The 13,897-nt window shown below is 48.1% G+C and overlaps 1 protein-coding gene across 1 annotated transcript in view; it reads right to left on the bottom strand.

Annotated features, from left to right (window-relative positions):
• Positions 1-7,994: 7,994 nt before the first annotated feature.
• Cdhr3 (cadherin related family member 3) overlaps positions 7,995-13,897 on the bottom strand; it is a 113,667-nt gene continuing 107,764 nt past the window's right edge. The window contains exons 17-19 of the mRNA XM_045135640.1: positions 12,002-12,033; positions 9,665-9,713; positions 7,995-8,155 (exon numbers count right to left, since the gene is read on the bottom strand). Coding sequence (XP_044991575.1) covers positions 7,995-8,155; positions 9,665-9,713; positions 12,002-12,033 — 242 coding nt within the window. The remainder of the gene's footprint in view (positions 8,156-9,664; positions 9,714-12,001; positions 12,034-13,897) is intronic.

The raw sequence follows: 13,897 nt of genomic DNA, 5'->3' as shown, positions 1-13,897 counted from the left end.
GTGGCCCAGAACCCCAAACCAAGAAACCCTGCCCAAGCCTGCTCCTCTGCTTCCTGGGAGCACTGTCTTCAATATTTATTTATGAAAGGTGTACCAGGGACTCTGCCACTGCAAACAAACTCCAGACATATGTGCCACTCTGCATCTAATTTTATTATTTAATATTTTGTTTATTCTTTATTTATTTGAGAGTGACAGACAGAGAGAAAGAGGCAGAGAGAACGAGAGACAGAGAATAGGCACGCCAGGGCCTCCATCCACTGCAAACAAACTCCAGATGCATGCGCCCCCTTGTGCATCTGGCTAATGTGGGTCCTGGGGAATCAAGTCTCGAACCAGGATCCTTAGGCTTCACAGGCTTAACCACTAAGGCATCTCCCCAGCCCTGTACATTTGATTTTACAAGGGTACTGAGGAATTGAACCCAGGTTGCTAGGCTTTAACTGCTAAGCCATCTCTCCAGCCCCTTGTCTTGAATCTTGACAGAAAGCTTGGTGTAGCAATGACAATGAAGGGTTCTCTGCTGGGCCAATATATCCCCAACCACTGCAAACATCAAGGGCTCGGTGTGGAGTGTCTCCTTTAGGGTCATCTGGTCGTGTTATCTGAAGTTACAACATCAGAGAGATTTTACCCAGGGAGTGACTAAACTTTATTGCAGACCCTTTATCCAATAAAAGAATAGGACCCAAGAGAACTCAGGACTCCTTTAAAAAATTATTTAATTTACTTATTTATAGGAGAGAGAGGAGAGAGACAGAGGAGAGAGACAGAGGGGGAGAGAGAGAGAGGTGGGGGGGAGAGAGGGAGAGAGAATGGGGATTCCAGGGCCTGCAGCCACTGCAAACAAATTCCAGACGCATGTGCCCCCTTATGCATCTGGCTTTATGTGGGTCCTGAGCAATCAAACCTGGATCCTTAGCCTTCAGAGGCAAGTGCCTTAACTGCTAAGCTATCTCTCCAGCCTAGGACTTCTTTTTTAACCAAGACTTCACAAAAGGGGCTTCAAGATAGGTATGGTGGTGCACCTCTTTAATCCCAGCACCCAGGAGGCAGAGGTAGAAGGATCATCATGAGTTTGAGGTCAACCTGGGGCTAAAAAAATGAGTCCCAGGTCAGCCTGGGCTAGATTGAGACCGTACCTTGGGGGGGGGGTTAATAATTCAACAAAAGGGAGGTCTTCAATGTTGCTACCATCTCTGTCTTCGCAGCCCGACCCAAGGCAAGTTCATCTCCTATGGGGTTGACTCCAACAGCTGCCTCAGTAGGCTCTGTCCTTCTACCTGTGGCTCCCCATCCCATTTCAAGTAAAAGCCAAATCCCAGACAATGGCTCTCAAGGCCTCCCGTCACGTGCAGACCCCTCTGCACACTGCGCGGATCGCATGTCCCCCACTCCGATGCACACAGACACACCGCTTCCCACACACGCTGCCGGGACATCAGCTGCAGTCCTCCTGCGCTTCCTGCATTCTCGACCTTTGCTTTGCCTAGCTCTCTGCCTGGAAAGGTCTTCCCAAGTATTTGCTGGTCCCTTCTCACACTTCCACTGCCTGATTTTCCCCTCACCATGGAGGTCTACCCTGACCACCCATTTACTGCGTTTGTTGTTAGTGGGTTTTATTTTGTTTTGTTTTGTTTTTCAAGGTGGGGGGGGGTCTCACTCCAGCCCAAGCTGACCTGGAATGCACTATGTTGTCTCAGGCTGGCCTCGAACTCACAACGACCAGCCTACCTCTCAAGTGCTGGGATCAAAAGTGTGTGCCACCACACCTGGCTGACCATTTATTTAGAGTGGTCATCCCATCCCCTCTAACCACTTCTTGCTTATTTATTTATTAGAGACAGAGGGAGGGAGAGAGACAGATAGAGAGGATGGGCATGCCAGGGCCTCTAGCCACTGCAAATGAACTCCAGACGCATGTGCCACACCATGTGCATCTGGCTTACGTGGGACCTGAAGAATTGAAATTGGGTCCTTAGGCTTCACAGGCAAGTGCCTTGACCCCTAAGCCATTTTTCCAGCACCCCCTTTTTTTAATCACCATTAGCATACCATCTATATAATGTATTTTAAAAATTATATTTACATATTAAATGTTTGCCATCCCAGTAGAAGTAAACCAAGACTAACCCCAAGGGAAAAGCAGAGGCAGTTAAAGGAATGGGCCACCATCACATGTATTTGATAGAGGCTTAAAGCGGACAGAGTCTGAGAAAATACATTTCATGATGGGGAAAAGAGGTTTACTCAAGCTTTCCCTTCATGGTGGTTTGATTCAGGTGTCCCCCATAAATTTAGGTGTCTGAATGCTAGGTTCCCAGCTGATGGAGATTTGGAAATTAAAGCCTCCTGGAAGAGGCATATTGTTGGTGGTGGGCTTATAGGTGTTATAGCCAGTGTCCCCATGCCAGTGTTTGGCACACTCTCCTGTTGCTATTGTCCACCTTATGTTTGTTGGCCAGGGGGTGATGTCCACCCTCTGCTCATGTCATCACTTTCTTCTGCCATCGTAGAGCTTCCCCTCAAGTGTGTAAGCCAAAATAAACATTTTTCCCCCAAAGCTGCTCTTGATCAGGTGATTTCTGCCGGCGATACAAATCTGACTGCAACACCCTTATTTGAAGCTACTGGTCCAGGGAAGATATGGGTAGCTTAACTGGGGGAGCAGGAAGGCCTTTGGAATTGGTGGGTCTTTGGTTTTCTCTGGTCCTATTTTTTTTTTTTTTTTTTGTTTGTTTTTCAAGGTAGGGTCTCAGTAGCTCAGGCTGACTTGGAATTCACTATGTTGTTTCAGGGTGGCCTCGAACTCTCAGTGATCCTCCTCCCTCTGCCTCTCAAGCACTGGGATTAATGGTATGCACCTAAATTGGAAGGAGAGACCAATAATAATAATAATAATAATAGGGACACTACCCAGTTACCATTCAAGGCCTGGCTGTCTGCTGCCCATGATTACAGAAGTCGCTGTTTAGTGTCGTAGACTGCTATTGGTCAGAGCAATCTGGCTCTGGCTGACATGCAGTGGGAGGTATTGTATTGTGTTTTATTATTATTATTATTATTATTATTTTGATGCAAGCCCAACAGACTGGCCTTTATTTATTTATTTATTTATTTACTTGAGAGTGACAGAGAGAGAGAGAGAATGGGTGCACCAGGGCCTCCAGCCACTGCAAACGAACTCCAGACATGTGCACCCCCTTGTGCAACTGGCTAATGTGTGTCCTGGGGAATCAAGCCTTGAACCGGGGTTCTTAGGCTTCCCAGGCAAGCGCTTAACCGCTAAGCCATCTCTCCAGCCCTTATATTGTGTCTGAGTAAGGTAACTTGCTGGGCAGGCCATGCAGGTTCTTACTGCTGCCTCTCCAGAGCCTAGAACAGTACCAAGTACTTCATAGGTATCCTGTGACTGTAGCTGATTTTGAGAAAGTTTATCTGAATCTAGATAGGACAGTTGCAAAGCTACAAAACCTGGAGAGAAAACCAGCCTCAAGCCATCCTGACCCCCATTCTGGCAATGTCTGCTGCGGACTGTGGCAGCCACTCCAGGCGATACAGGCACTGTCTGGCAATGCATGGAAGAACAGCATTTGGAATGCTTTGCCTATGCTCAGCACTTTCTCCGCTTTGATTTCTCACCAGCCTTAAAGACCCCTTCGTGTACAGAGACTACCCGGCCCTGGGTCTCCTGCCTCCAGCACCCACTGAGTTCTAGAGAACCTGCCACGTGGTAAGACATGAGAGCAGAAAGTGGGCTGTTTGGAAGAAGGAAGGGGACTAGCGGGAAGGAAGAAGGGAGATGAGAGAAGGGAAGGAGCTAAATATGAACAAAGTATGATGGTATAACTGCATGCAAATGAAGCCCCTTTTCTTTTCCTTTCTTTTTGCTTTCTTTCTGAGACAGAATATCACAATGTGGCCCATGCTGGCCCAGAATTGTGTAGCCTAAGCTGACCTCAAACTCCAAGTGGTCCTTCTGCCTCAGCCTCCCAAATGCCGCAGCCCATTATTTTGTACACCAAGTAAAACAATTCACTTAAAAAAACATTGCAGGGATGGCTGGTGTGGTGGCACACGCTTTTAGTCCCAGCACTCATGAGGCAGAGGTAGGAGGATCGCCATGAGTTCGAGGCCACCCTGAGACTCCATAGTGAATTCCAGGTCAGCCTGGGCTAGAGTGAGACCCTACCTTAAAAAAACAAACAAGCAAACAAGCTATATATATACATAGCAGGAGGTTGGGAGGGTGGGTGGGAAAGAATGCCCACATGGTAGATTTCTCCCTCCCTCACCCTGTCCTCCCCCCCCACACACACACACAGGCTTTCCACTGTGTTACCCAGGCTGGCTTGAACTGCTGACCTCAAGGGAGCCTCTGCTTCAGCCTCCTGAGGAGCCGGGTCTCTGGGCTCATACCACTGCTGACAGCTTTTGTCCCCCCCCCCCTTTTTTTTTTTTTTTTGTTTGTTTGTTTGGGTTTTTCTTTTTTCTTTTTTTCTTTTTTATGTAGGGTCTCATCCTAGCCCAGGTGTGTATAGTTCTCAGTCACACATTCTTCTGCAAAGGAGAGTCAGTACTTGGGATAGAAATGGGCAGAACTCAGGGAGAAGTGAACACAGGCTACAGGCAGCCATGGCAGAGCCTGCAAGAGCCTGTTCTCTGATGGACCATCACTACCTGGCACACAGCAGTCACTCCACAAATGTCGATTGACTGACTGGCAGGAATCACCACATGGTAACTGTGACCTGAGGAATGCCTCAGTACAACTGCAGTCGCTTTCAATGTTTGTTGATTTTGTTATTTAATTTGCTCCACCGTCACAAGATGTGTTAAATGAAAAGGCAAACAATAGAGCCAAAGAATGAAAGAGGGCTCCGGAGAGGAGAAATGTCACCTCCTGTGACTCTCCTCTGAGATACGGAGTCCACTTTCTAAGAAGCACAAAAATCTGCGACCTCAGACCTCCCCCAGTTCCCGGGTAACGATAAATTCCTGCACAGTCTAAACTGAACCCTTGCACCCCGATCTTACAGTGACTCTGATGGGGAGAGCAACCAGTGATGATAGCAATTGTCTCTCAGTTGATCTGTATGTGGCCACAGCCTCTGTGATTGTGGCCTTCATTTCTCCCAAATGAGTTTTCTTTTCCAAATCTGCTGTTAGAAACCATGTGGTCTCAGATCTGGAACTCAGACCCCTGACTTTCCTTCATCCTACAGATGAATAGAGGGGCAGAAGGAAAGGAGAAGGCTCGTTCTTGCCACCAAAGCCCCCAGCTGCCTTGCCTCGTTCCTCGGGTTCCTCTGGGCTCACGGAGGACCTGGAGGACAATCAGCTCCTCTGACATCACACTGTGCCCAGGCAAGTGTGTCACCTCCTGCTCCGTCATCCACGTCAGGGAAGGACAGCTGCCCAGTGCCCCCTTCTACCATCCTTAATGGGCTTCGGAAGACCTAGCTGGCCTTCACAGAGCCCCACCGAGCACTCCCGGAGAAGGCATTTTAGTCAGGGCCCCACAGACCTGCAAAGTCTTAAGTAGGTAATCAGCCACTTCACCCACTTGAACCCCCACAAGGGAACAGCTCAGCCTTCTTTTGCAAAATTTAAACCCATTCAAGTGCGCTCCCTGGCAACCTGCCCTTATTAATAAACCATGCCCCGTGTAGGCCAGTTTTACAAACGTGTCTGTCGTGAGAAGTCACACTGGCTTCGGCCCACAGGAAAACAGCCGCTGCCCTGGCTCTCCAAGGTCTTCATTTGCAGCATGATTCTGCCTGTTCCCTCCAGGCTACCTACTGGGCCTACTGTTTTTGTTTTTTTTTTTTTTTAATATTTACTTTATTTATTTAAGAGAGAGGGAGAGAATGGGCACACCAGGGTCTTGAGCCACTGCAAACTAATTCCAGACACAGGCTCCACCTTGTGCAGATGGCTTACGTGAGTCCTGGGGAATCGAACCTGAGTCCTTTGGCTTTGCAGGCAAATGCCTTAACTGCTAAGCCATCTCTCCACTACTGGGTTTTTGTCTGCCTCCCAGCCAGGAATAAGGTGCTTCTGTCATGGACCCTCCCTGGGCCCATTCTAGTAGTTATTGGACTAAGGCCTTGGCAGCTGGGAAGCAAGACAGAGGGAAACTTAGGCTCATCCTGCCCTGCTGGGTCTGCATTGGCAAGTCTCATCCCACGTCCCATCACGATGCCATTACTCTCAGCTCAGCGCTCAGGCCAACTGAGAAAGTTTGAGGTCTGTGGCTGGGTAGAGCACCCCAGTTTAGAGTCCTGTTTCCGTTTACAGTCCCGTGGGGCCTCAGACGGCAGAAAGCAGCGGGCAGAGGGTAGAAAGACTGGTGTGGTTTCAGCTGCGAGTGATTTTTAGCTTCAAAGGTCATTTTCACCAGAATGGTTTTAAAATGCAAAGGATTGACAGCCCTAAGAGCTGGTGAGGAGGCTGAGCAATTAGAACACTGTCTTGGATGTGGCGGGGTACATTGGAGCCACCGCTTCGGGGCTCGGTGGGTACCCAGCCATGACTCTGCCTTTTCTAACTGTGGCAGAATCATACCAGGGCGTCAGACACAATGATGGGAAGGAAACTACTGCTATGAGTGAGGTATGGATGCTCTTACAGCCACGATACTGAGCCAAGGAAACCAGGCCTGGCGAGCACGTTCTGTGGGTCCCATTTCTGTGAAACGGAAAAAGGCAAAAAGCGAATCTATGACATAAAGACCAGGATAGTGGTCACCTCTGGGAGCAGTGTACACGTTATCTGGTTGGATACTGCGCACATCTACGTGCTTTAGAAAACGTAAGATACATGTTAATAGAGCAAAATGCATAAAAGTGTTTTCTTCTTCCCAAGCGAATGACTCATCCCCACCTCTGTTTTTATTTTTACTGTTCTCTTTCGCAAAAGATTTCAGGTCACTCACAGAGGCGTCCAGTGTTGAGCTGTGCCTGTAAGTGAAGAAATCCCAGTGATGCTTAAATAAGGACAGCAGATTAGCTGAAAGCAGATCTGAGGGTAAGCTGAACAGAGCTTCCTAATGCACAGTGCAATTGGGCATTTAAAAGGAGCATCCTGGTCTGGAAAGAGGGCTCAGCAGTAAAGGTGCTTGTTTGCAAAGCCTGATGGCCTGAGTTCGATTCCCCAGTACCTACAGAAAGCCAGAGGCATAAAGGGGAGCATGCATCTGAAGTTCATTTGCAATGGCAGGAGGCTCTGGTATGCCAATACACACTTTTCTGTCTCTCTCTCTCTCTCTACCTCTTTCTGTCTCTCTCAAATAAATAAATAAATATTTTAAGGAAGCAACACCTCACACTGATTAGCACAGGTGGCTTTGTGTCCTGAGAGAAACATTTCCTGTGTCATTTCAGAAACTGGTAACTAGCAATAAAAATCCCTTTCCTTTTTTCCTTTTTATTTTTTTACTTATTTGAGAGAGAGAAGATTTTGTGTGTGTGTGTGTGTGTGTGTGTGTAGAGAAAGATAGAGAGAATGTGCACATTAGAGCCTCCAGCCATTGCAAACGAACTCCAGACACATGCACCACCATGTGCATCTGGTTTATGTGGGTTCTGGGGAATCAAACCTGGGTCCTCAGGCTTTTCAGGCAAGCGCCTAAACCACTAAGCCATCTCTCCAGCCCCCCCCCTTTTAAATTTTTATTTTTTCTTCAAATATCCCCTTTGGGATTCTAAACATCAGAATTCCTTTAGCCCACATTTCTGCATGGGCACCATGTCTGCTCCTGTCCAGATGGAATTTAGGGGGAGACAGGGTCCCCCATCCCCAGCAGTCTCCTCTCCTACCCCACATGGCCCGACTGAAAACTATAAACAATTTATTTTCCCATGTATGGTTTAGGTTTATTTCCATGCCCTCCTCATTGAGGGCTGGATTTCTGTCCTTTGGGGTGCCGGGCTTGCCATCCTCGCTTCTGGAACCCTGGGGGAGGGGACATCTGCTCTTTCTCTGACGCTCGGCTAGTCTCCTTCCCGCCCAGTGCTCCGCGGTGGCCCTGTCCCTTCTTCAGCAGTCCGTCTGCGCTGGAAGCTGGGCTCTGTCCAGTTTGGAGGTTGGGTTAATGGAGTCTTCCATTTCCTGGCTCCAGTTTTTGAGTTGAATTCATATATTTCTCCAGTCACTAGGGGGCAGAAAATACAATGATCCTATAAAGCAAGAAATTGAAATAATTCCACCTTGTCCCACTTCCCCCCTTGCACGGTCCTGGGTCCCCGACTGTCCTGGGAACGTGATACTTCTAGAAGGTGCGAATCCCTGAGATGGCTTGTAGTAGCTCCATCCATCTTCCCTGGTCTGCCCTTGCCCCCAGCCACGTGCCCTCTATGGAGAGGAAGGTCTGGGAGGGTCTGGGAACCATCTCACTTGCAAGAAGAGACGGCCATGTGGATCTGAAAGGCCATGTAGGCCTGGAATAAACTCGGTTCGATTTCTAATGGGCTTCCCCGTTAGGAATTGATTTATCTGGTTTGTTTTCAAAGACTTCTGAGTTCCTGCTATAAAAAGGAATTCACCGAGTAAGGAAGAAAAGCCCTTGATTGGTATTTATGTCGGGCTGGCGGGGGATTTGTAGACACAGACGCATGGACCTGGTCCCACTGGAGATGATGCGAAGAAGCCATTTTGATTGTGTGGGAGCCAGCAGACATTAATTGATGTGTTTGTTCACATTAGGCCAGTTGGCTCTTTTCTTTTCTTTCTTCACACACACACACACACACACACACACACACACACACGCACACGCACGCACTGCGAAAGTCCTGGCTTTTTGCTTTGCAAGCTCGGGTTTGAGGCAAGTCCCAGCTCCTGCCACTGAGCTGCAGCCCGAGTGGCCTCTCGGCTCAGGATCCCACCAGCACTTATGCTAATGTGGGCACATTATGGTAACAAGTACCTAATAATAGAGGGAAATTTAATTCCAACAGCAGCCGCTTCTCATTGGAGAGGAGCCATCCTCCTTCCAAGGACCAGGGAGCGGGTTGCATATGAGGGTGGCAAGAAGCCAGCACACTTGCCTCCTGAATTTGGTTTCCTTCCCTTTATTCACGTCTATAATTGAGCCTTTGTAAGCCGAGGGATGTGTGTAAAGGAGCTAAATTTGGAGCTGATTTCGTGAGGGCGAAGAGAGCTCTGGAGGCCAGTTTTACCTTATGTTCATCATGTCGACCAAGAAGAAATTCTTGGCCCTGATCTAGGAGGGAGAAAAAAGAAGTCGCACTTGCCATTTCTTCCCTGACATCCTGAAGATGATGTTGGAAAGGATGGAGGTGAGCAAGGGAGGAACAGTGAGCAGGAAAAAAAAAAAAAAAAGTGAATTCACAGTTCCCTAAATCGGTTTGTAAATAGGCAGAAGGAGAAGATGAGAGTGTGTCCCCTAGTGTGAGACGGTAGGTGGGAACGGCGGGGTGGAGGGCGGGAGTGGGGGGCTCACCTGGGGCAGAGCTAGCATCTGCCCCCAGCTGTGCTCAGAGCCCATCTCAGACATATTTCAACAGATTAAGAGCCGGCCTTGCACAATGGGCACCATGGCCAAATGAGGAGACAAGCAGGGCACAGGATAAGTCCTCCCTGACTCTCCCAGCCTGGAACATGCAAAGCAGTCTGGTGGGTGACCTTGTCATTTGGTTACCTGGGTCTATGGCTTCTCCATCAAAGACAGTGTTCACCTGGATTGACTCCTAAGGAGAGGGGAGGAGAGGAGAGACAGCTTCAGGCATAACTCTATGCTCCTGCCCAGGCAAGGACCTCAGCCCTATTGCCTAGAGCTCCTGGCCCTGCCCTATATAACCAGCCCTGGGCCAGTGCTAGGGATGCCACAGGGAGCCAGGCAGGAATGGTTGTCTGCACAAAGCTTGCCACTGACACACGGTGCCGGTCACAAGATTGTAATGGGACAGATCCAAGTTGTCACGGGACACAGGCAGGAGCGAGGGGCATGATCCATCAAGATTTGTGGGGGTTTTTTGTCGTTGTTTTGTTTTTGTTGTTGTTATTGTTGTTTTGGTTTTTCGAGGTAGGGTTCTACTCTAGCCCAGGCTGACCTGGAATTCACTATGGAGTCTCAGGGTGGCCTCGAACTCACAGCGACCCTCCTACCTCTGCCTCCCGAGTGCTGGGATTAAAGGCGTGCGCCACCTCGCCTGGCTAAGACTTGGGTTTTAAGGAAGAATCCTGAGCAAATGACATCTAAGCTGTGTGAAAACAGGAGTCAGCATGTCATGCCATATGGGCCAAGACCCTCACTGTCTTGGTTGATCACTGCCAGGCAGACATGCAAAGTGCGCAGTGGGCACAGTTGAGTGAGCCCACAAGAGTTCCCACCATTGGACCTGGCACATCAGCCTGGCACTGAGGTCTTCTGATGCCTGTCCTTGTCCACTGCCAGTCCTAGCATAAAAGCCAACTAGTTTCTAGGTTTTCCCTAAGCCCATCCCTGCATGATCTGTAATCTGTACTGTCCTCCAGACCAGAGCTCTGTGTAATGTTGCTTCCCAACCCATGGACACCTCTTCACTCACACGATGCCCTCCAAAGAGTGCCAAAGCCAGGGTCCTTACCATGCTATAGACAAGTGAAAGGCTTTAGAGCTCACCATTCAGCTTTCACCATAGGCAGGATTGCCTGTTCACTTCCCTATGGCTTCCCCAACACCACAGACAGAAAACAGGAATTGCAGAAGTCTCATCCACTGAACCATCTAAGCAGCTCCACGTTGTAGCCTAGGCTGGCCTCGAACTCCTGATCCTCCTGCCTCCGCCTCTCCAGCAATATCCTACTGGCGTGCGCCACCACAAGCAGCAGCAGCTCCACTTTGTATGTCATGGGGAATTTACTTATTTATTTTGTAGCTCGACATGGTATACAGCTCTAAAGCCATCTTTTTTAAATTTTTTTTGTTTATTTTTATTTGAGAGCAACAGACAGAATAAAAGAGGGAAAGGGAGAGAGAGAGAATGGGCGCACCAGGGCCTCCAGCCGCTGCAAACAAACTCCAGACACATACGCCCCCTTGTGCATCTGGCTGACGTGGGACCTGGGGAACTGAGCCTCGAACCGGGGTCCTTAGGCTTCACAGGCAAGCGCTTAACTGCTACGCCATCCCTCCAGCCCTAAAGCCATCTTTGACTGGCATCTCCAAGGGAACTTTTCTTGCCAGAGACCAGAGCCTGCCTCTTCCTTCCACTTGCAGACTGACCTTGATGTATAAACACTGAGCTTAAAGTAAAACCTCCCCTGCATTGCGCCAATCCCCTCACGAAGCATAACTACCAAATTTGTGTTTGTTGGATCATAACAAAGTTATTATGGGGAGGGCAGGGGAGAGATAAACGAAGTCACGTTCCATTTCCATCCTTTCCCAGCAAGCACATCAGGTTTGATAGGAGAAAGAAGAGAGTGAGATAGAGCGGTAACTCTCCAGCCCCTATGGGCCTTTGCATTTATGGGATACTTGGCAGTTTTCAAAAGATTTCCCTACATGTTGTCTCAGGGCAAGGGTCCCCACTCCCAGTTTATAAGTAAGGAATCTAAAAATCAAAGAGGCCACAGCATTCCCAAGGGTCACAGGGCAATGTGGCAAAGCCCAGCCCAGACCCGACCAGAGTTCTCTCTCTATCACATTTCTGCAAGGTGGTGGAAGAATGAAGGAAAATTAAATCCCATCAAAAGTGGCAGTTCTGGTCTTTCAGCCGCACTCCCCGAATGCACTCCACTGGAGAGCCGGTGGAGATAATAAACGCTCCTGCTCAATATTTATGAGACCCAGCGCTTCTGCAAATACATCAGCAGACATGTTCAGTGGAGGGAAGGAATTCTATCAGGAGCTCGCTGCATGGTAAGAGGGCCAGGGGCCAAATGCATGAACCTCGAAGAATGATAAACACCCCCATGAGGTCTGGGACTGGGCAGAGATGGGAATGCCACCACCCAGCCCCCAGGCCAAGTGCCAGTGGCTGACCACACTCACCATCACCACGTCTTCCTTCACGTTCTTCAAGTCTGCAGGGAAAAGAACAGCCAGAAGTGAAGCTTCTTGGCTGCTAAATTGACCTTAAAATTCCATTCCCGCCATGGGATTTCCCTAAACAGGCTTAGAACTCAGTCTTACTGACATGGAAACGAGTTTTCCCATCTGGAGATGTGTTTGTTGACAGCTTTCCGTCGTCTCAACAAAAGGAAAAATATGCATACACATATATGCAATGCACACAATTTAATCTTTAAACCTTTTCCAGCTTGTTAATGCTAGACCTAGGAAATTGGTTCTCAAGTGGATTTAGAGATAGGAAAGAAAGATTGGGTTGATAATTTGTTCATAAGTTGGTGATTTTTTTTTGTACATGTTCCTTGAACCTTTTTTAAAAAGTGACTGGGATTGGAGACTGCAATGTTTATGATTAAGATCCTTTTACTCCATTTCATTAATAACCATTAGATTCAGATTTTGATATATGCTTTGTGAAAATCACATGTACCTGTGAGTGTAGTGACTAAAGCAAGCATTTTTAGAAAATATTTTATTTATTAAAAATTTTTTTTTATTTATTTGACAGAGAGAGAGAGAGAGAGAGAGAGGGAGAGGGAGAGAATGGGTACACCAGGGCCTTCAGCTACTGCAAACAAACTCCAGATGCATATTCCCCCTTGTGCAACTGGCTAATGTGGGTTTTGGGGAATCGAACCTGGGTCCTTTGGCTTAGCAGGCAGACACTCCAACCGCTAAGTTATCCCTCTCTAGCCCTTTATTTTCATTTATATATTTAGTTGAGAAAGAGAAAGGCAGATAGATAGAGAATGGGTGCACCAAGGCCTCTAGCCACAGGAAATGAACTTCAGATGCATGCACCCCCTTGTGCAGCTGGCTTACATGGGTCCTGGGGAATTGAACCCGGGTCCTTTGGCTTTGCAGTCAAGTTTCTTAAGTGCTAAGCCATCTCTCCACTGCCAAAGCAAACTTTTTTTTTTAAATAAACACTTTTCAGTTCTACATCCTATCTCTTTCACTGACCTGGAATGGCTTCAAGGTAAGAATTCTTGGCCCAGGTCAGAATGAGACATTTCTTCAGGCCTGGAGTACTCAGGTAGGACCCTGCTCAGTTTACCAATTAACTAGTCTACCTGGGAAACTTTGTGAAAATGATCCAATCCATTACAGTCTGAGAAAAAAAAGTGTCCCTGACTCTTTCAGAACAGGCGTTATGTCCTCAGAGCACTAGCTGTCCTCAGGAGTGGTCACCCCCTCAGTGGACAGCAGCCAGGCTGAGTGTAATACTTAGAAAGTCTCCATTCAAGCTGGTTCCGTGAGGAATGGGCACTTAAGCTGAGCTGCCTAGAGATGACTCCCCAGGTAGACCACAGATCACAATGTGGGTGATCCCAGAGGGCCAAAGGCACCATGTTCCCTGTTCGTTCTTGTTCCAGAAATGTCTGCCCTCCACTTCATTTCACCCAAAGCAATGCAACTGAACACCCACCAAGACATGATTGTGCTCCCAGTAGATTGGAGCTGGAGGCATTATTATTATTATTATTATTATTAGTAGTAGTAGTAGTATTGTTTTTTCGAGGTAGGGTCTCACTCTGGCCCAGGCTGACCTGGAATTCACCATGGAGTCTCAGGGTGGCCTCAAACTCATGCATGGTGATCCTCCTACCTCTGCCTCCTGAGTGCTGGGATTAAAGGTGTGCGCCACCACGCCCGGCTGTTTTTTAAAATATTTTTTTTGATTTTTAAAAAATTTATTTATTTGAGAGTGACAGACAGAGAAAGAGGCAGAGAGAGAGAGAGAGAGAGATGCATGTGCCCCCTTGTGCATCTGGCTAACGTGGGTCCTGGGGAATCGAGCCTTGAACTGGGGTCCTT

This window comes from Jaculus jaculus, chromosome 16 (assembly GCF_020740685.1).
Source record: "Jaculus jaculus isolate mJacJac1 chromosome 16, mJacJac1.mat.Y.cur, whole genome shotgun sequence".
NCBI lineage: Eukaryota > Metazoa > Chordata > Mammalia > Rodentia > Dipodidae > Jaculus > Jaculus jaculus.
Note: the sequence above shows the minus strand (reverse complement) of the source record. Positions and strands in the feature narration are given on the sequence as shown.